At 45.0% G+C, this 23,053-nt stretch overlaps 1 protein-coding gene across 2 annotated transcripts in view; it reads right to left on the bottom strand.

The window, feature by feature from the left end:
* The window catches only part of TMEM232 (transmembrane protein 232), a 499,207-nt gene that overhangs the window by 302,315 nt on the left and 173,839 nt on the right, over positions 1-23,053 (bottom strand). For both annotated transcript variants that reach the window (XM_073677464.1, XM_073677474.1), the window contains exon 11: positions 3,718-3,893. In XM_073677464.1, coding sequence (XP_073533565.1) covers positions 3,718-3,893 — 176 coding nt within the window. The remainder of the gene's footprint in view (positions 1-3,717; positions 3,894-23,053) is intronic.

Below are 23,053 nucleotides of genomic sequence, written 5' to 3'. Positions count from 1 at the left end.
GTGTTTGATGGGGCAGCTGATGGTTGTTGAGGTACTCTGGTCTGCATTTCAGCGCGGTAAGATTCCCATCGTAAAGAATGTTGTTTGAGCATGTGAATGTTCATGCATGTAGTAGTCAAATTATTGCAGTTTTTCTTTCTACTGAGTTTTTTATCGCAAAGTTTGCAGATAATGTGAGTTGGCTCATCCTTTGCAGTTAAAAAAAGGCCCATGCTAGGCAACCCTCGCTGCTCCTGCGAGCTGCAGACCCGTGACCGCTGCTGGCCACAGCCACAGTTGTGGCTAAGGATGCAGTGCTCCACGTGCTTGCATCACTCCGTGTCTGCGCTGTAGGGCGAGATGTAACCTCGTCTTCCTCCTCCACCTCCTCAGATGAGCTACTCGTCTGCATGACTCTGGGTTCACACCAAGTAGGATCTTCAACCTCGTCATGATCCAATGTGTTATCCCATTCCTCGACCTCAGAGTGACCCCTCTCCTCTTGTTGCCCTGACAGCACAGAACAGTCCGCATGAGCCTCATGTATCTGAGTCTCATAGGGATCACCTCTCTCCCCTGCAGTTAACGTCTGGTGACGAGGGTCAGGAACCTGCTCGGACCTTACTTCATCCTGCCCCAAATCCAAGCTAAAAAAAATTTTGGGCATCGGTGCAGATGCTTTCCTTCCCTTGACTGTGACGGTTTGGAGTACATTTCTGAGGCCCATGGTGTAGAATAAGTGAAGAGTTCTGCAGACTCGCCCATCTGTGGTTCGCTACAGTCAGTTGGGCAATTGGCCAGTTGTGACGTGGGGGGGAGCATGGGTAATTGGGGTGCCACCTCTGTGGACTGAACTGCGTGTGATATTGAGATGGAGGAAAAAGAGGAGAGGCCATCCACTGGAGCACCTGCTCTTTCTGGGCATTATCAGCAAGGCGTATCGCTGTGCGGCTGCCAAAGGAAGGGACTGCAGTAGGCCATCCACTAACATAAGTTGTCAGTTGTCTTTGGATAGGACCTGTTTGTGTTTGTTCACTAGTGCTTTCACTAACATTACCACGTACCCCACGTACACCTTGAACACCAAGCCTATTCCCCCTTCCACCACGCCCTCTCTTTTTCCCACTCATGTTGGTTAGATACAGTGTTGGAGCACGCAATTAACTAAAGAAAAATATGTTTTTTTTCCTATGCAATAGCTCAGCACACACCTGAATTTCAGCGACACTAAATGTCAAGGTAAGATATGGCCTGCCGTACAACGTTACTAACAGACAAAAGAAATTTGTTAGTGTGCAGGAGGCCGATAAAACCTACGAGATATTCTCCAAACAATTTCAAACTGAGATGTCCCCTGCTGTATTACTTTAGGAACAGAATACATTTTTTTTTAATGTGGATGAGGCCAGTATGACATAGAATATATGCTCCAAAATATTTCAAACTCAGATCTTGCCAGCTGTATCAGAGCAAAAAATATTTTTGGGTTACTCTGCATAAGCTCTGCGTCCAGCTGACTTTGACCGCCACGGACGTAGTAGCCAGCTTATGACTTTTGGCACAAGAAAAAATATTTTTTGGACTGGGCCTAGAAAGAGAAGGGTTTTTTTTACTGTGAAATCAGGACAAGTTCAACGCCACTAAAATAGGATCTGCCTTTTAGCAGACTGGATCAACTTTGCCAGAGTAAAAAACCTTTCGTGGACTCTGCGCGACAACCAAAAATATATATAAGTTTGACTGTCTGTACAAGCTGAATTTGACCGCCACTGACGTAGTAGCTGGCTTATAGCACTGTATGACTTTTGGCACATGAAAAAAATATTTTTTGGACCGGGCGTAGCAAGAGAAAAAAATTTATTTTTTTACTCTGAAACCACCTGAAATTCAACTCCACTAAAATAGTATCTGACACTAAAAAAAACTTTAGTGCACTCAGCTTTCAATATCACAATAGCAACAGAAAAAAAACAGATTTTGTGCTCTGCAATAAGAATCTCTGCAGACTGTGCAGAGCACAATTTCAACCCCACTAAATGAAATGGTGCACTGGGCTTACTTGATCACATTAGCAAGTGTAAAAAAAGATTCAAGGTATACTGAGACATGGAGCTCTATACCAGCGGTGCACAGCACTATTGTATGGCATGGGCCCTCTGTTTCTGTCAGAATCTCAGTATTTGCACAAGAACACCAAAAATGTGCTGCACCAGCGGTAGCAGAGGTACACAGGCCAGGAATTATCTACACTATCTGACTACCACACAAGCGTCCATCTATCTAGCTAATATCTCTCATTACACAGGAGAACACTGAGCTGCGTCTGTCTCCAGCAGTCACATGGATATAATGGCGCTGAGGGAACATGGCTGCTTTTTATATTGAGAGGACATGTGACTTCTGCAGCCAATTACAGAAGTCCTTATGTCAGGACAGTGTAGATGCTTCCTGCACTATGATTGGCTGCCCGCGCTTTCCTCAGTTAAAGTTACCGCCCACAGGAAAAAAAAAACAGTGCGCCGCTGATCTGACCTGTTCTATGCTCTCCACAGCCCCCACACTCACCTGGCACATGTCACCGCTCATCATACACTTGCACTATGCTAATAAAACTGTTCAAAACGCCGTGGTTGTCCTGTATTCGCGGTCCCGCGCATATTCATCAAACTTTTCCGATTTTAAGAAAATTTGCTCGCCTTTGCAATCACAAATCTAAATGTGCCATATTCGTGCCGAATTTGAAACTTTCGAACATTCGCCAAACAAATTCGCTCAATACTAGTTATCAGGCCAAAATCACCAGGGTATGTGAACTTTTGATCATGGTCATTTGCATATTTTTGGTTGTCATTAAGACTTAAAAAGAGAAAACACAGTAGTTTGACAATAAATGGCTTCACCCAACCTATAAACATGAGTGGAGAAAAAGTTTTTTTTGTTATCATTCATATTCTCTGAAACAAGGCCAAGAAAGCAAAAATTCTGCCGGGGTATGTAAACTTTTGAGCACAACTGTGTCTCTATGGAAAAAAAGGATTATAGAAACGTGTGGGAGAAGCTATGACACAGCAAAGCCCAATGGTAAAGAGGTGACATGCAAATAGGGGTAGACCTGTGTACAGGTTCCTGGATAATAGATAGCCACAATTTCTCTTAGCTTCATGCACTTATTTTTACACAGCAATGACAAATTTCAAGAGGACCTGGCTTCAAGTCAAAATTGGCCAGTTATTGCTCTTATTTTATTCCCGCTGCTCTGCAAAGTATGCTGTCTTTTTTGTTTGGTTGGTTTCTTTTTAAATTCGATATATGATTTCAGAGATATGTTTTGTTTTTTTTTAGTGCTGCTTTTTATGGTCTCTACCAAGGGGGCATTGGTCACAGGGTAAGAATGCAGAGGAGCCTAAAGATACGCCCCCAGAGAATCTTGTGAGCCACGCCCCCTTGGTAAAGACCAGAAAAATAAGACCAAATAAAAACACCAATATCTCTTGAACCATATGGCAGATTTAAAAAAAAAACAGAAAACTCAAGGGGGCAGTGGGAATAAAATAACAGCAAAAATTGCACTCTTGGCCTAGTGACAGTTTGTTTTTTAAGCTCCACTTTTCATTTCAGTTCCCTATAGACTACATTATTTTAGTGCAGACATTTAAAGGCAATGTTCACATTTTCCACATCATCTACAGTTCATAAAGTCTGTCTCATTTAATTGGTGCCTTTCTGTTCTATACAAACCTCTGCTACTTTCTCAGCGTCTAGGACTCGAGTGTCACTTTGCACATTTTTCCATGTGTCCAGTGCTTTACATATTGCATTTCTTAGACCGCCTCTACAGTCATCCCACTGGAGCTCATGACATATTATAACCAGGTTGTAAACTGTGCAGTAATGGATAATCCACTTGAATGTTTCTGTCCAAAAAAAACACATTGGCACAATCAACTCAAAATTTAAGTACACCAAAAGGAAATTATCTGATTCACTGTTTAGTGCAGTGTGAATGGATCAGAGGTTGCAGCATGACTCCCATACAGGAAGATACAAGGAGGCAGTACTGTCTGTGCCTGCATTATTTACAGGGACAGACTAGAAGGTGGAGTTATGCAAGAAAATTTACTGTTTCCTCTAACAAGTTGTCAACCATTTCTCACTAAAATCTATGTACATAGTTGATGGTCAACTTGTACTACAATGATATACATATATGCCCCCTAACATTGCGTATTGTAACGTGGGTTGTGTATCCATATAGTAGTTGCCAACATGATGGCAGTCACTCTACGATAATAGCAGATCCTAGCAATATACTAGTAATTCACACAATGGAAGTAACCCTTTAACAAAGAAGCTCTGCCCTCAAATGGCACCTTAACTCCTAGTCATACCTATGAGATAATATTGCATTGGCTAGGAGTACAAGTGACCATAATGCTCAGATAACAGATGATCAGATGATTACTGCTCCTGAGATGGCCTGATGATGTATACATTGTACAAAGCAGGAGCATCACAGTTCTATACAATGTAACATAGTAACATAGTCTTCCTTCAACCTTAAAAACTAAGTCCATCTTGTTCAACCCATAGCCTAACATGTTGATCCAGAGGAAGGCAAAAAAAAAACATGTGGCAAACACTAAGCTCAACATTGGGGAAAAAAATTCCTTCCCGACTCCAGACGACAATCAGACTAGTTCCCTGGATCAATGCCCTATCAAGGAATCTAGTATTTATAACCTGTAACATTATGCTTTTCAAGAAAGGCATCCATGCCCTTCTTAAATTTTAGTAGTGAATCACTCATTACAACATCATGCGGCAGAGAGTTCCATAGTCTCACTGCTCTTACAGTAAAGAATCCCCGTCTGTGATTATTATTAAATCTTCTTTCCTCCAGACGTAGAAGATGCCCCCTTGTCCCCGTCTCAGGCCTCAGAGTAAAAAGATCAGTAGAAAGGTCTTTGTACTGTCCCCTCATATACTTGTACATAGTAATATGATCACCTCTAAGCCTTCGTTTTTCCAAATAACCCCAAGTGTAATAACCTGTCTTGGTATTGCAGACCCCCCAGTCCTCTAATAACCTTGGTCGCTCTTCTCTGCACCCGCTCTAGTTCAGCTATGTCTTTCTTATACACCGGAGACCAGAACTGTACACAGTATTCTAAGTGTGGTCGCACTAGTCACTTGTATAGAGGTAAAATTATGTTCTCCTCATGAGCATCTATGCCTCTTTTAATGCATCCCATTATTTTATTTGCCTTTGCAGCAGCTGCCTGACACTGGCCACCAAACGTAAACTTGTCGTCCACCAATACACCCAGGTCTTTTTCAGTGACAGTTTTGCCCAGTGTTTTACAATTAAGCATATAATTATACATTTTATTTACTCTACCCAAGTGCATTACCTTACATTTATCCCCATTAAAGCTCATTTGCCATTTATTAGCCCACGCTTCTAGTTTACATAGATCCTCCTGTAATATAAAATTGTCCTCCTCTGTATTGATTACCCTGCAGAGTTTAGTGTCATCTGCAAATATTGAAATATTACTCTGTATGCCCCCTACAAGGTCATTAATAAATATGTTAAAAAGAAGGGGGCCCAATACTGACCCCTGTGGTACCCCACTGTTAACTGAGACCCAGTCTGAATGTTTTCCATTAATAACCACCCTTTGTTTCCTATCACTGAGCCAGTTCTTAATCCACATACATACATTTTCCCCTATCCCCATTGTTCTCATTTTATGTATCAACCTTTAGTGTGGAACCGTATCAAAAGCTTTAGAAAAGTCTATATACACAATATCCACTGCATTTCCTTGGTCCAGTCTGGAACTTGCCTCCTCATAAAAACTGATCAGATTAGTTTGACAGGAACGGTCCCTCGTAAACCCATGTTGATATTGGGTCATGAGGTTATTCTTCTTCAGATACTCTATTATAGCATCTCTTAGGAAACCCTCCAGGATTTTACCCACAGTAGAGGTTAAGCTTACTGGCCTATAATTTCCAAGTTCAGTTTTTGTCCCCTTTTTGAATATTGACACCACACTTGCTATACGCCAGTCTTGTGGTACTGACCCTGTTATTATGGAATCTTTAAAGACTAATAATAATGGTCTATCTATGACGTTACTTAATTCCTGCAGTACTCGCGGGTGTATCCCATCCGGGCCCGGGGATTTGTCAACTTTAGTGATTTTTAGACGCCGCCGTACTTCCTGCTGGGTTAAGCAAGTGACATTTAATGGGGAATTTTTGTCATCACTAATCATGTTTTCTGTCATGTGATTTTCTTGTGTAAATACTGTTAAAAAAAAATCATTTAACATATTGGCTTTTTCCTCATCCTCATCCACCATTTCACCCAGACTATTTTTAAGGGGGCCAACACTATCATTTTTTAGTTTTTTACTATTTATGTAGTTAAAGAATATTTTGGGATTATTTTTACTTTCTCTGGCAATGAGTCTCTCTGTCTCAATCTTTGCTGCCTTGATTTGTTTTTTACAGAATTTATTTAATTTTCTGTGTTTATTTAATGCCTCATCACTACCTACTTGGTTTAGTTCTCTAAATGCTTTTTTTTGTCACTTATTGGGCCCCTTACAGCTCGTTGCTCGGGTCGAGCAAATTGGAATATTCGGGTGCTCAACCCGAGCAACGAGCCCAATGTAAGTCTATGGGAAACTCGAGCATTTTTCAGGCGGCTCCCCCCGGCGGTCTGCAGAGGGCCTAAAAATTGCCCAAATCGATGGAAATAGTGCTCAAATGACATGGGAACAGCATGGGGAAAACCCCTGGAAGCATCTCTGACTCCCAGATCACTACTGTCAGCAACTTGGTCAGAGTATTACACCACTTTTACGGACTCACAATAAAACATACAAAAACGAAACCAAAATGGATTTTCCTGTGAAATATGTTAAGGAACATCCTTTCCAGGGTAATGACTTGTATATAAGGCAAAATAAATTACCAAAAACAAAAATACTCCCCCACAACTTTTTTGATGCGTTTTTGCACTTTGGAATTGCTTTCAACCGAGACAAATGCATTTACCAGGAAATGTAATTTTAACATTTTACAACCTTATCTGGCCATGTGCTGTGTGACACATCATCAGACACATGCATACAGTGCGGAAAAGACATGGGAACAGCATGAGGAAGGCCTCTGGAAGCATCTCTGACTCCGAGGTCCATAGGCGGATTATAATGAGGGCAATCTGGGCTACCGCCCGGGGCGCAAAGCTCCAGGGGGCCCATGGCCAGATTGCCCTCATTATAATGTTATGTGCGCTTGCCGCAGTGCGCTCTGCGTGCCCACGTCTGCTGTACTCACGTGCAGAGCCCCTGGGATTCCCGGTTGTCAGCTCCTGAACTGCAGCTCCCTGTGGTGCTCAGTACTGGCTCCGCCTCTCTGCTCGTATTCTGCTGCCTTGCTTCCTGTTCCCTTCTGCTGGCGACTCCTGGTGATGTTAAGAAGCAAATAGCTCCATCTTGTTCTGTGAGAGAGTGACTTGGGCATGTCACCCTGTGGGCCACAGGGTAAGTGACCATGGGGGGGCAGCAACGTATATGATCATGGGGGAAGCACAGGGCATGTGACCATGGGGGCCACAGGGTATGTGACCATGTGGGGGGGTTGCAGGGTATGTGACCATGGGGGGGTCGCAGGGCATGTGACCAAGGGGGGGCACAGAATATGTGACCATTGGGGGCAGAAGGGTAAGTGATCATGGGGGGGCCACAGGGTATGTGACCATGGGGGGCCTGCAGGGTATGTGACCATGGGGGAGCTGCAGAGCATGTGACCATGGGGGGCTGCAGGGTATGTGACCATGGGGGATGCTAATTGCTGCATAGTATATTATCTTGGGGGCTACAGATTAATGTTATCCTGTGGGTTTGGGGGCTGCAAGGAGCTATGTGGGGGCTCATACTATATATTGGGAGCTATGTGAGGACTCATACTGTATGCATATGGCTGTGTGGGGGCTCATGTTGTATGTAGGGGACTCACACTGTATGTAGAGGGGCTATGTTGGGGGCTCATACTGTATATTGGGGGACTGTGTGGTGTCATTGTATGTAGCGGACTTTGTGTGGATTCATACTGTATAAAGGGAGTTATGTAGGCGCTCATACTGTATCTATGGGGCAGTGTGAGGGTTCTTACCGTAGTTATGTAGGGGCTCATACTGTATATTGGGGGCTATGTGAGGGCTCATACTGTATATTGGGTGCTGTGTGTGGACTCATACTGTATGTGGGAGCTAATACTGTATATAGGAGGCTACGTGGAGGTTCATATTGTATATTGGGGGACAGTGTGGTGTCATATTGTATATAGGGGGCTATGTGTGGATTTATACTGTATAGAGGGAGTTATGTGGGAGCTCATACTGTGTCTATGGGGCTGTGTGAGAGTTCTTACCGTATCTAGGTAGCTATGTAGGGGCTCATACTGTATGAAGGGGGCTTTGTGTGGACTCCTACTGTATGTACAGGGCTATGGGGGGGCTCATACTGTATGTAGGGGGCTGTGTGTGGGCTCCTACTGTATAAGGGGGGCTGTGTGGGGGCTCATATTGTATGTAGAGACTTTGTGGGGGCATATTGCCTGGACCTGTGAGCTGTTATTCTCATTGCAGTTCGGCTTGTAGTCTCCTTTTCTTGTCCGGATTGAAGGAATTCCCTGACAAATCCCTGAATGACCAAAGGAGGGGAAAAAGCGTCGGAAAAAGACGCCATTAAGCTAAGTGCACAACTGTTCAGGCCATATAGGGTCTATATTTAAATAGTGTTGCATCTGCTGTTAGACAGATGCAACACATGCAGGGATTGCCTGTTTATTAAGTGTTGTGGTTGTCTAACAGACAAAAGCAAAATGTGCAGCCGCAGGGACTCGAATATATTATCCGAGCACTACAAGGTACTCGGATAACACCCGAGCGTGCAGGGATAACAAGTTATCTGAGCACGTTCGCTCATCACTAATGTCTTTATGAATTGAGTTTTTAAAATAAAGAGAATTTTTTTAGGGTTTTTTTTTGTTTTTTTTATGGTTTAAATGTATGAAGGCCCCATAGGTTGATTGCTTTGGTTGTTGATTGAGGGGGCTATGTGGGGGCTCGTACTGTATAAAGTGTATGTCAGCATATTAATTTTGCTCAATATTAAGTGATACAAATAGTATTAAAAATAATTATAATATGTTAATATTGAGCAGAATTAATTTCAGCCTATTGTTCGGCCTCCACAACAGTCACGGTCTCTCATGTGGCCCCGTCTGAAAATTAATCTCCCACCCCTGCCCTATTATGTATGGCGCTATGTTACATATAGTTCTGTACATAAGGGAATAATGTGCGCTCTGCAATACGCTCACCGCTATTTCTGTCAGCGGGGAGGAAGCACACCTTCTAAAATGCCCGGGGCCATGGCTACTCTTAATCCACCCCTGCCCAGGTCACTGCCTAAAAGTGTGCCCATCATAAGTGATCCTTGGTGCATGCGAAGATGCCTCCCGCCATGCACTTGTCGTTGCAGACTTGCAACAATCACCGTCCACGTCCTTGTCCCATTGCAGTGTTCAGTTGTCCCTACCCCATTCCTTGGAATGCAAGCGCAAGTATGCAGGCAGCCACCCACCCACCCACTGGCTGCAATACTATACTGCCAAATTTTTAACAGCTGCTTGAACTTGAAATGTGGCCTTTAAGGCTCGTGGAGGCGGAAGCTTTTCACAACCTCATGCCGGCGGAGGCCAAGTGTCCATACTCGGTCCCCAGCCGCCACTATATTTCCCGGTATCGCCTCTGCCTTCCACAAGCACAGGTACCACATTACCCGTGCCCTCCCCAGTGCACTTACTGGGAAGGACCACCTAACCACAAACACGTGGACAGGTGAATGTGGCCAGGGACGGTACAGAGGCAGTCCACAACTTTTTTTGCAAAGAGTTGTATTTAGCTCGGTGAAAGGACTGGCATAGAGGGAAACTGTATCTACCCTGCGTGTCATTTCTCAGGAAATCCTGTAATTGAGCTTGTTTCAAAAGCAAAGGCAGCTCATCCAACATCAACTCGCACTTGTCGGTGGTGCTTTGACACACACACACACATTTTTCTTTGTGCATTTAATTTCTTGAATACAGAGTTGGACAATGGCCTGATCTGTAATGCGTTTTGAGAAATAACATGCATAAGCATGGCCGATCCACATTAAAAAAGCAGCCATAGAGTGTCCGGGAACCTTCCCCCACACTTTTCGTAGCCAGGGCTGCTTTTCGGCAGGGTTGGACGGGCCCATCAGAGAACCGGAGACTCCTCCGGCGGGCCCTGGCTTCTCCTTCAGGAGAGTTTATAGTGATGAGGTGAGGCCATGATGATGATAGAGGCCACCATCTGCTTAGTTTTCTGTTACTTGGAATGCAAGTGCAAGTATGCAGCCAGCCACCCACCCACCCACCCACAGGCCGCAACACTAAACTGTCAGATTTCTGGGCAGCTCTTTTCACTTGAAATATGGCCTTTTAAGCTCGTGAAGGCGGAAGCTTTTCACAACCTCATGCCGGCGGCGGCCGGGTGTCCATACTCGGTCCCCAGCCGCCACTATATTTCCCGGTATCGCCTCCGCCTTCCACAAGCACGGGTCCCACATTACCCGTGTCTTCCCCAGTGCACTTACTAGGAAGGACCGCCTAACCACAAACACGTGGGCAGGTGAATGTGGCCAGGGACGGTACGGAGCCAGTCCACAACTTTTTTTGCTAAGAGCTGTATTTACCTCGGTGAAAGGACTGGCAATGAGGGAAACCGTATGTACCCTGCGTGTCATTTCCCCCATGAAGTCCTGTAATTGAGCTTATTGCAGAAGCAATGGCAGCCCATCCAACATCAACTCGCACTTGTCGGTGGTGCTTTGACACACACACACACACACACACACACACATCTTTCTTTGTGCATTTAATTTCTTGAATACAGAGTTGGACAATGGCCTGATCTGTAATGCGTTTTGAGAAATAACATGCATAAGCAGCCATAGAGTGTCCGGGAACCTTCCCCCACACTTTTTTTAGCCAGTCCACAACTTTTTTTGCTAAGAGTTGTATTTAGCTCGGTGAAAGGACTGGCATAGAGGGAAACCGTATCTACCCTGCGTGTCATTTCTCCCAGGAAGTCCTCTAAAGCTGCTTGCACTTGAAATGTGGCCTGAACATTACTGCTGGTACTTTTCTGTGGGAATTTGCTTGCTTCCTACCAGCCTGGAATATTTCCAGCAAGCTATGGTACGATGCCATGGTATTAGCACTGCCTCCAGTACCAGTAGCGAAGTCATCCCCAATTTCCTTCTCAGGAATTTTATTTGGTAGACTGAGTGGCTGCCCAAATACATTTTCTCACAAAGGTGCTGAAGATAGAGTGGCAGTAGGTGCAAATTTCTACAGCCTGTTAGATATTAGAGGGCGAACGGCAGCACATTGGATCAGTGGTTAGCGCTGAAGCCTTGCAGCGCTGGGATCCTGGGTTCAAATCCCAGCAAGGACAACATCTGCAAGGACTTTGTATGTTCTCCCCGTGTTTGCGTGTGTTTCCTCCTCAGTAAAAAAGCAGCCATAGAGTGTCCGGGAACCTTCCCACACACTTTTCTTAGCCAGGACTGCTACTCAGCAGGGTTGGACGGTCCCACCAGAGAAACCTCTGGTGTGCCTAGACTTCTACCTCAGGAGAGTTCATGATAGCGCTAACTTTGCAGCTGCTATGGGGCTCTTGAGCGGGTGAGAAAGGTTAGCCCACAGAATCAAATCCTCTGGTGGGCACAATGTTTTTCAATCTGAAACAGCTTCTCAGTGGGAGTTGTATTTCTCCACAGCCATATTCTTTAGCTCAGTGAAAGGACTGGCATAGAGGGAAACTGTATCTACCCCGGCTGTCATTTCTCCGTCACCAGGTTCCGCCCATTGTCACACACGACCATGCCTTGCTGTATGTTCAGCGGTGAGAGCCACAGATCAGGCTGCTGTGTTACAGCTTTCAACAACTCTGCAGCGCTGGGCTGTTTGTCAATTAAGCATTAAGCATGTTATCTTCAACACAGCCAGTTGACGCTTGGCCAAGGCAGTGCTACAGTGCTGTCAGCTTGTGACTGATGTGATAATTTTGGAGATGGAGGAGGAGGTGCATGAGCTGAACAATGTGATTACATTGAGGTTAAATTGGTGACACTGTTTTTTATACTAAAGGAAGATCCTATTGTTTTGTTTTTTTTTCCGTTATTTTTTAAGACAAATGCATTCACCGGGAAATGTCATTTTAACATTTTACAACCTTATCTGGCAATGTGGTGTGTGACACATCATCAGGCACGTCCTTTTTTATTTATGATGGAGGGACTCTGAAAGTCATAAAGCCTATTATTATAGGGACATCAGACGGCCCTTACAATTCTTAAAAGGCCATCAGTCGGCCGTAGCTATTGTTAGAGAGCCATCAGCCGGCTATGCTTTGTTGTTCCCATTATTAACAAGTGGGTCTCCTATACTGTTACTGCGTATCCAGTGACTGCAAGGGCTGCCAAAAATTTGGACGCAACCCAATACCCCTTTGAAGAGACATAGAGGAGGGTCTCAGTAAAAAAAATGTTCCCATTATAAAGGAGTGGGTCTCCTATAGTGGTAATGCTCATGCTGTGACTGCAAGGGCGGCCATAATTCGGGAAAAACCCCACTAAGAATTTAAAGACACACAGAGCAGGGCCACAGTAACAAGGTACGACATGTTCCCATAAGAAAGGAGAGGGTCTGCTATACAGTTATAGGGTATGCAGTGAGTCCAACGGCTGACCAATTTTAGGAAAAAACCCACTAAGAATTTAAAGACACACAGAGCAGGGCCACAGTAACAAGTACGACATGTTCCCATTAGAAAGGAGAGGGTCTGCTATACAGTTATAGGGTATGCAGTAAATCCAACGGCTGACCAATTTTAGGAAAAACCCCACTAAGAATTTAAAGACACATAGAGCAGGGCCACAGTAACAAGGTACGACATGTTCAAATTAGAAAGGAGAGAGTCTGCTATACAGTTATAGGGTATGCAGTGAGTCCAACGGCTGACCAATTTTAGGATAAACCCCACTAAAAATTTAAAGACACATAGAGCAGGGCCACAGTAACAAGGTACGACATGTTCCCATTAGAAAGAAGAGGGTTTGCTATACAGTTATAGGGTATGCAGTGAGTCCAACGGCTGACCAATTTTAGGAAAACCCCACTAAGAATTTAAAGACACATAGAGCAGGGCCACAGTAACAAGTACGACATGTTCCCATAAGAAAGGAAAGGGTCTGCTATACAGTTATAGGGTATAGAGCCTAGAAAAATTGGAGTGGGACACCCAACATATCAAAAAACAACAAGATTGTTGTATGATTTAAAAAGGTCACTTTTATTAGGTAGAAACATTAAAAAAATGTATGTATATATAAAGATAGTGAACAAGGTCATACAGGGTAGGAAATACATGAACAGCAATGGCGGCAATAAATGTGTGGGTCCCCCGAGGACAAGGTACAAAAAAATCCCATCAATGGATTCATAAATCATGGAGCAATTAGGATAATATATCCACAGTATATACCAATGTAAGGCATTTCTGCAAGCTTAGAATCTAGAGATGAAGAAAAGAATGGCCACTGCTCAGAATAAGAGAGGAAATGGCCAGAGTCGAGAAGCAGTTCAAAGTAGGTAACTCACCCATGGGGACTGGGGTAACCACGTAGCCGTGCTGTAGCCCCAACGCGCGTTTCGCGTGGCTTCCTCAGGGGGCTGTGGTTGTGGATGGGGTGGGCACCAGTTAAATACCCTCCTGGATGCATCGCTGATGAGTGCAGCGCATGCGGAGTGACAGCGTCCCCCCGCACCGCGTCACGTCCGGCCAGTTTCCGGGGGGAACGCGGACAGTGACGCGCAACGCTAATGTCACTACCCACAATTCCCACGTACGGAAGCCCGACGGGGCGCCGCAAAGGAGAGGACGGCACTGCGCATGCGCGGCTCAGCTGCAGCCATGACGGATGAGGGCAAACGAGTATCTCAGAGCTAAACGCATTTGCTCTACCGATATGGCGTTTGAAGCTCAGTCTCGTGACCTGCGTCAAAGATTTCAGGAACGGGGCTACAGTGCACGTAGTATTAAGAGAGGTTACAGACGTGCTAAGGGGACTCCGCGCGATCTCCTCCTGACCAATGTTGGTAGAGTACATGACAAAGATCCTCCATTAAGATTCATATCGACGTACAACAGCCACTGGCAGACCATTCGGGGGATCCTAATTGCTCCATGATTTATGAATCCATTGATGGGATTTTTTTGTACCTTGTCCTCGGGGGACCCACACATTTATTGCCGCCATTGCTGTTCATGTATTTCCTACCCTGTATGACCTTGTTCACTATCTTTATATATACATACATTTTTTTAATGTTTCTACCTAATAAAAGTGACCTTTTTAAATCATACAACAATCTTGCTGTTTTTTGATATGTTGGGTGTCCCACTCCAATTTTTCTAGGCTCTATATTTGATTAAGGAGTACCCTTTTCTATTGACTATTATTATGTACTATGGTGTTCGGTCCATTTGTTTTTCACAGTTATAGGGTATGCAGTGAGTCCAACGGCTGACCAATTTTAGGAAAAACCCCACTAAGAATTTAAAGACACATAGAGCAGGGCCACAGTAACAAGTATGACATGTTCCCATTAGAAAGGAGAGAGTCTGCTATGAAGTTATAGGGTATGCAGTGAGTCCAACGGCTGACCAATTTTAGGAAAAACCCCACTAAGAATTTAAAGACACATAGAGCAGGGCCACAGTAACAAGTATGACATGTTACCATTAGAAAGGAGAGAGTCTGCTATACAGTTATAGGGTATGCAGTGAGTCCAACGGCTGACTAATTTTAGGAAAAAGCCCACTAAGAATTTAAAGACACACCGAGCAGGGCCACAGTAACGACAAATTCCCATTAGAAAGGAGAGAGTCGCCCATAGTGTTGGCCTATGCAGTGAATGCAAGGGCTGCCAAAAATTTGGAGGCACTTCAATGCCCCTTGGAAGAGACACGGAGGAGGGCCTCATAAAAAAATGTTCCTATTAGAAAGGAGCGGGCCTCCTATACTTGTAATGCCCATGCACTAAGTGTATGGGCTGACAAACATTTACCCCTGGGGGGTATACATGAACATACTGTATAAAAAAAAATTTTCACGGGCATCAGACACCCTTTAAAAAAATTATGTGGGTGTTGCATCACGGACCACGGTCACCCTAGTGATATGGTGGTGGAGGATGAGGAGAAGGAGGAGGACAAGAGCAAATAGACAAAATCAGGAAGCGTATACCCATGTGTGGGTGTGCAAAGGTGCATGGGAATACACCTCCCAAGAAAAGACACTGGATTTGAGTTTATGTTACGCTGCTATCATTCGGTGGGGTTGAGAAGTCTGGCCCAATCCAGCCCTTGTTCATTTTTATAAGAGTCAGCCTGTCAGCATTTTCAGTTGACAGGCGGATGCGCTTATCAGTTATAATTCCACTAGCGGCACTAAAAACCCGCTCTGATAAAACACTGGCGGCAGGGTAGGCCAGGACCTCCAAGGCATAGAGAGCCAGTTCATTTCACGTATCCAGCTTGGAAACACAATAATTATAAGGCACAGAGGAATCACGGAGGACGTTGGTACGGTCGGCAAGGTACTCCCTTAGCATCTTCCCAAACTTTGCACTCCTTGTGAGAGTACCCGGCGCCTCAGGGCCTGTGCGATGGGAGGGTCTGAGAAAACTCTCCCAGAGCTTTGACAGTGTTCCCCTGCCTCTGCTGGATTAAAGTTGTGTCTCTCTCGCCTGTACTCCTTGGTTGTCCAATGAAGTGTGCCCTCTGCCGCCAGCGTTTTCAGATGGGAATTTTTTTAATAGTTCCGCAACAAGGGCCTTCTGGTACTGCCCCATTTTTGTAGACCTGTCCGCCTCAGGAATAAGAGATATAAAGTTCTCCTTGTAGCATGGGTCTAGAAGTGTCACCAACCAGTAATGACTGTCACCCAAAATTTTGAGAACGCGAGGGTCATGGGAAAGGCAGCGTAACATAAACTCAGCCATGCGTGCCAGACTATTAACAGGCAAGACTTCAGAGTCCTCACCAAGAGGATGACTGACCATGCTCTCCTCCTCCTCCTCGCTTTCCTCTGGCCATCCATGCTGAACAGACAGTATGACAGCTGTGCAGGTCGTACCGTCTATAGTGCATGAAACTAACTCCTGTCCTTCCTCCTCCTCCTCCTCTTCCTCACTGTCACCCAATCCACGTTGGGATGAGATGAGGCTTGGCTGTGTGTAATCACCCTGTATGGTTTCTTGCTCCATCTCATCGTGCTCCACCTGCAATGCATCCTCTTTGATCATGAGCAGAGAGTGTTTCAGAAGACAGAGAAGCGGGATGGTGACGCTAATTATGGCGTCATCACCGCTCACCATCTTGGTGGAGTCCTCAAAGTTTTGGAGGATGGTACATATGTCTGACATCCATGTCCACTCCTAAGGTCTTAGGTGTGGAGTCTGAACTGAATACCGACGGCCTTGTTGATGCTGATACTCAACAACTGCCCTCTTCTGCTCACAAATCCTTCCCAACATCTGCAGTGTAGAGTTCCAACGCGTGGGGACATCACACACCAGTCTGTGAGCCGGAAGCTGCAAACGCTGCTGAAACACTGCAAGGGTGGTGGAAGCTGTAGCTGACTTTCTAAAATGGGCACACAGGCGGCGTACTTGAACAAGCAGATCCGGCAGCTCCGGGTAGTATTTGAGAAACCACTGAAGGACTGTTTGTTAAGATGGATATGTGTAATGTACGTTTTTTCTCCCTACACTACCTAATACACAATAAAATCTCTCCCTGACACAGCAGCAGCTCTCCCTACACTGTCTGATCCGGAGTGACTGACGAGCATGGCGGTGCCAGGTCTGATATAGACCTGATGACGCTGTGCGGCCAGCCAATCACTGTAATGCCCACAACCAACATGGCTACGGCATTACAGTGCATGGAAGGCAATCCCTGCATGTTCATTGACTCTCTAAAGAGCGCCAAACATGCAGGGAGGGGACCCAAGTTCCCGCCCGAGCAACCCGGAAATACTCGGCGAGTGCTGAGCATCTAGAGTAGTGAGATGCTCAGGCGAGCACCGAGCAGTAGCAAGCATGCTTGCTCATCACTAGCGAAGACTAATACAGTTTGAATTGTATCATATAAAATTGAATCTAAAAACAAATATTTTCTCAGCATCTATTGCCTTGCACAATTATAGTTTGCCAGTTTCAATCCAATATCATAGAGCAGCATATTGTGCATGTTCAGGATGCTGGGGGCTATGAAAGCTGAATATTTTCTCATATATGTCAGAATATTTCAATAACATACCTCCTGTATTATTTATATATCAAAAATAAAATATACATTTTATACTATACTATGGGACGTGTGATGCTAAGTCTAATACTGTTCCAACATTAATGCCTGAAATATTCATACAAATGAAATTTACTTGGGTAGATTTTTATATATCAAGAAGCTGAACAAATAAATTAGAAAAATAATACTTCAGGCCTGCAGAAAACAGAAACTGATGGTATATATTGCCCAGTACTCCAATGGGTAATGTTTACTTACTGTTTATTGTATGTTAATTTTTTGCTGGTGACTGATTTTTCACGCGTTTTTTTTTTTAGAGAACAGCTAAAAGTGACTGCAGCTAAGTTCAATTGTCTAAACCAGTGATACCCAAGTGGGAACCCTATTGTGCATCACACAAGCCCTAGGCGAAGGCAGAGTTGTGTGTTGCATTGGCCTTCTCAAGAAAATTTTCTATTTCACTAAGTGATCTCCTCAAAGAACTGAAGCACTAAAAGTGATGGCCATTCTACAGTAGTGACTTCAGTTGTGCAAGAACAGATCAAATATATCGATGCCATGTTAATACTGCTTTTTCCCACACAGACAGAAAAGGGCCCCTGTGCAAGAACAGTATATAGACCATTTGCAGTCCAATAGCTCATCATAATGCACAATTTCACCTTTTCTGGAGGTGGAAATGGGCCCCCTTATCTTTATGGCCCCAGTACAGTTACACAGGTTGCACCAATGATATGTCCGCCCCTGTATTTCCCAGTATGCAGTGAAAATTTCTTCTCCTTGAGAAATCAGCTGTTCTTGGGAGAGGGACAAGGGTTTATCAGCTGGTTGCCACGGAAAATGCGTTTTGAAGGGAGTTTTCTGTTCTACTTTCAAGTTGATTTTGTGCAGCATAATTTACAAACGGTGCATTGTTTTGAATATTCCACATACGACCTAATATAATTAAGCAGCTTGTTGTTAGTTTTATCTTTTATTGTTTTGTTTTATATTTAAAGCATGAATAACTACAGCTACTACAAACCTTTATGGGATTTCCAAGTTTACCAAGAGAAATAACTAATAACTATACTTGGTGGCAATCTACTAGATAGCGTCAGGGACCTTTTAGTGGAGAAGACACACAAAAGTCGGTGAAGGGTGTATGGAGCAGGCTCAGAAACTAAGCCCAAACTATTCTTGGCAAACGATGGCTGTGATTTTCAGGCATCATCTGCCCAATGCTATTAAGCTCTTAACTCTTAAATTTCACTGTCAATTAGCATTAGCAGTGTGTGGCCATTGGCTGCGCCGATGGCTTGTCATGGCAGCTAGTGGCCTGCTGAAGACCATCATACCTGCCATTACAATGCTACGTTGAAACCCAGGCTTTGGGGAGCATTATAGGGGACTGTGATTTTTACCATATACTGGAATACAGTTTTGATAAAAAAATTTAATGACCTCCCTTTTCCAGCCCCAAAATATATATATATATGTATGTATATATGTAGCGGTGGCATCTCTACATGTTCCCCACACCCCCCGCAGAGACGCTGACTTACACTCCGCGGCCTCCATCCCGCTCCTCCTCCTGCTGCTGCTACCAAGGGTCTGCGCAATGTTCGCAAATCCCCGTGCACTTGCTTTTGCCTACCAGCGTACCTGCCTGCATCAGCTGTGCCAACTGTATAACAGCCATATCTGACTGCACCTGCCCGTTCCCACCTGTATTACAGCCGTAACCAACTGCACTTGCCTGTGCCCACTTCTATACAAGCTGCACCTGCCAGTGCCCACCTGTATTCCAGCCGTACCCACCTGCACCTGTCTGTGCCCACCTGTACACCAGCCTGTGAAGATCCGGGGTCTTCCGTGGGTGTAACACTACTCAAACAACACAGGGTGAGAGTAAAACAGTGTGGCAATACTTTATTGAACCACAAAGAGGGCAATAAACAAACAGAAAAGTCCCAGCAAATACCTAAGATGGTACAACATTACACAGTCTCACCCTTCCTTCTCCACGTGCCTGGGATAGAACAGCAGCAACTTTGGAGACTTCCAGGGCTGACTATCTCAACCAGTGGCCCCCCCGCTTCTGGCGGGCCTCCACAGAAAGGATGTAGCTGTAAGCTTTGGAAGCTAGCAGTCCATCGAGGTACAAGGCCAGGAGACACGAGGGTCCCACCCTGGCCTCTCCGAGAGTTTTCATGGGGCCAGATGACCGGTGGGTCAAAATCTGGCTTCTCCGAATGTCTCCATGATTTCCAGGAGATCGTTGGGTCCCTCCTGGCAACCCCAAACAACATATTCATGGGGCCAGGCTACTTCCTCGTCCCAACCTGGTCTCTCCGAAATGTATCCATGGTCTCTCTGATGGTTAATGGATCAGATCCGTATCTTTCCAGTCAGGGCTGTACCCTTAGGCTAGAATCAAATAGAATTCAAATCTGTGTCTCTTTGGGTAATGCCATGCACTTCATCTGCTGTCCTGAAGGATGTCTCTCATTCTCTTTGTAAAGTCTTTCTGACTCTCCTTGAAGGAATAGAATTCAGCATTCAGGGTTATACAAATACTGGTCTGTTCTTATTGACCAGACACAAATACACAAAAACGTCTGGCTTATTAAGATTTTAGGCTATATCGTCACACAGCCGTTATCGCCTACACCTGCCTGTGCCCACCTGTATACCAGCTGCACTTGCCTGTGCCCACCTACATACCAGCCGTGCGTGCTTTCACCAGCCGTGTCTGCCAGAACCTGCCGCTCCTAGGTTCGTGTAGTGCCTGCCTATACCAGCTGAACTTTCCCTTCTTGGCCGTTCCAGCTTCCTGTCCCTCAGGAGTCAGCTCCCGTGCATCTGAGGTCTGAAAATGATGGAGGGCCACAAAGTAGGAGAAGGCTATAAGAAGATAGCAAAGTGTTGCCTTTTCCTCAGTTCGAAATGTAATTAAGAAATGTCAGTTAACAGGAACAGTGGAGGTCAAGATAAGGTCTGGAAGACCAAGCTAAGTTTCAGTGGGAGCTGCTCGCAGGATTGCTAGAAAGGCAAATCAGAACCCCCAGCTTGACTGTAAAAGACCTTCACAAAGATTTAGCAGACTATGGAGTTGTGGAAAATTGTTCTACTGTTCACAGACACCAGCACAAATATGGCCTTCATGGAAGAGTCATCAGAAGAAAACCTCTCCTGCGTCCTCACCATAAGAAAAAAGGGCACAGAATTTCAGGAAAAGAACATCTTGCCAAACATTAAGAATGGGGATAAATTAATCATGCTTTGGGGTTGTGTTGCAGGCAATGGCACGGGGAACATTTCACATGTAGAAGGAAGAATGGATTCAATGAAATTTCAACAAATTCTTGATGCACACACCATATGTAAAAAAGCTGAAATTGAAAAGAGGATGACTTCTACAAATGGATAATGATCCTAAACACACATCAAAATCCACAATAGACTACCTCAAAAGGCAGGTTTTACAATGGCCCTCGCAGTCCCCTGATATAAACATCATTGAAAATCTGTGGCTAGACCTCAAAATAGCAGTGCATGCAAGACGACTCTGGAATCTCACAGAACTGGAAGAATATTCCAAGGAAGAATGGATGAAAATCCCTCAAACAATAATTGAAAGACTCTTGTCTAGCTACAAAAGTATTTACAAGCTGTGATACTTTCAAAAGGGGATTCTACTAGGTGCTAACCATGCATGGTGCCCAAATTCTTGCATCAGCCCATTTTCCTTTTTTTAAATTTTTTAAAATGTTAAAGATGAAAAAAATATATACCGTATTTTTCGGACTATAAGACTCACCGGACCATAAGACGCACGCCAAATTTTGGGGTGGAAAATAGGAAAAAAAATATTTTTTATAAGATGGGGGTCCGTCTTATAGTCTGAATAGGTATTTTACCTGGGAGGTGTTGGAGCGAGGGTCACAGGAGGCAGGGTCCTTCAGGAAGCCAGCGGAAGTGGGGCCTAGGCCTGTGGTGGGGCCTGGGGCCTGTGGTGGGGCATGGAGCTTGGGCCTGTGGTGGGGCCTGGGCCTGTGGTGGGGCCTGTGGTGGTGCCTGGGCTGGGTCCTGGGGCCTGGGCCTGTGGTGGGGCCTGTTCTGGGGCCTGTGGTGGGGCCTGGGCCTGTGCTGGGGCCTGGGCCTGTACTGGGGCCTGTGCTGGGGCTGGGGCCTGTGCTGGGGCTGGAGCCTGGCTGGGGCCTGTGGTCTGGATGGGGCCGGGTCCTGGGCCTGTGAGTGGCGTGAACTGCTGTCCGGTGGCTGCGGCTGTGCAGCGGTGCGGCAGAGCGGTGGTGGGTGCTGCGGTGCGGCTTTTTGGTAGCCGCGGCCATCTTCATGAAGCTGGGATCCACAGAAAAATGACCGCCCGAGCGGCCATTTTCCTGTAGATCACTGTGCACCCACCGCTGCTCTGCCTCACCGCTGCAGCGCTGCACATCCACTCTGCCTCGCCGCCGCACAGCCGCTCTGTCTCGCCGCCGCACCCACCGTCGCAAGTATGTGATAAGGTTCGGACCATAACACGCACCCCCCATTTTCCTCCTAAATTTGGGGGGAAAAAAAGTGTGTCTTATGGTCCGAAAAATACGGTATATATATATTTTTTTTGTCTAAAATACAAAGGAAATGTGTCATCTTTACCTTTAGGCCTTTTAGAGATCATGTCATCTTCAACTTACTTAACTGTTCACAATAACTGTCATTTTGACTATGGGTATTCTGTCTTTTACACGCCGCTGTACATTTGTGGAGAATAACTTCTCTGCGAATCGAATTTCCCAGGAAAAAAAACGCGCTAAGGCTGCGTGCCCATGATGCAAATTTAATGCGTTTCCGTGGCGCCATTTCCACGCGAAAATGCATTAAAAACGCTTGCTAAGGTTGTTTGACATGTTTTCCAATGATAACCCGCATGTGCTGTCCACATGCTGCGAAAATTTCCGCTGCGGATTATCATTGCGGAAAAATTCGCATCACAACCATTAATTTTGCGGAATCGCGGCGAAATCACCGCCATTGACTTGCATTGGACAGCATAACATCCGCATGACTACACGTACACATGCGGATATTATGCGATTCAATGCGCGGATTGTACCCGGGCCTGGAGAACAGGAGACTCTCCTCCACACCCGGGTACCATAGTACCTGTAGTTAAAAAATAATTAAAATTAAAAAAAAACATACAGTACAGACCAAAAGTTTGGACACACCTTCTCATTTAAAGATTTTTCTGTATTTTCATGACTTTGAAAATTGTACATTCACACTGAAGGCATCAAAACTATGAATTAACACATGTGGAATTATATACTTAACAAAAAAGTGTGAAACAACTGAAAATATGTCTTATATTCTAGGTTCTTCAAAGTAGCCACCTTTTGCTTTGATGACTGCATTGCACATTTTCCTGATAAGCTTCAAGAGGTAGTCACCGGAAATGGTTTTCACTTCACAGGTGTGGCCTGTCAGGTTTAATAAGTGGGATTTCTTGCCTTATAAATGGGGTTGGGACCATCAGTTGTGTTGTGCAGAAGTCAGGTGCATACACAGCTGATAGTCCTACTGAATAGACTGTTA

Source organism: Phyllobates terribilis, unplaced genomic scaffold, assembly GCF_046119375.1.
Source record: "Phyllobates terribilis strain yellow unplaced genomic scaffold, ASM4611937v1 Scaffold_1__5_contigs__length_1240528914, whole genome shotgun sequence".
In the NCBI taxonomy this organism is placed as follows: domain Eukaryota; kingdom Metazoa; phylum Chordata; class Amphibia; order Anura; family Dendrobatidae; genus Phyllobates; species Phyllobates terribilis.
Note: the sequence above shows the minus strand (reverse complement) of the source record. Positions and strands in the feature narration are given on the sequence as shown.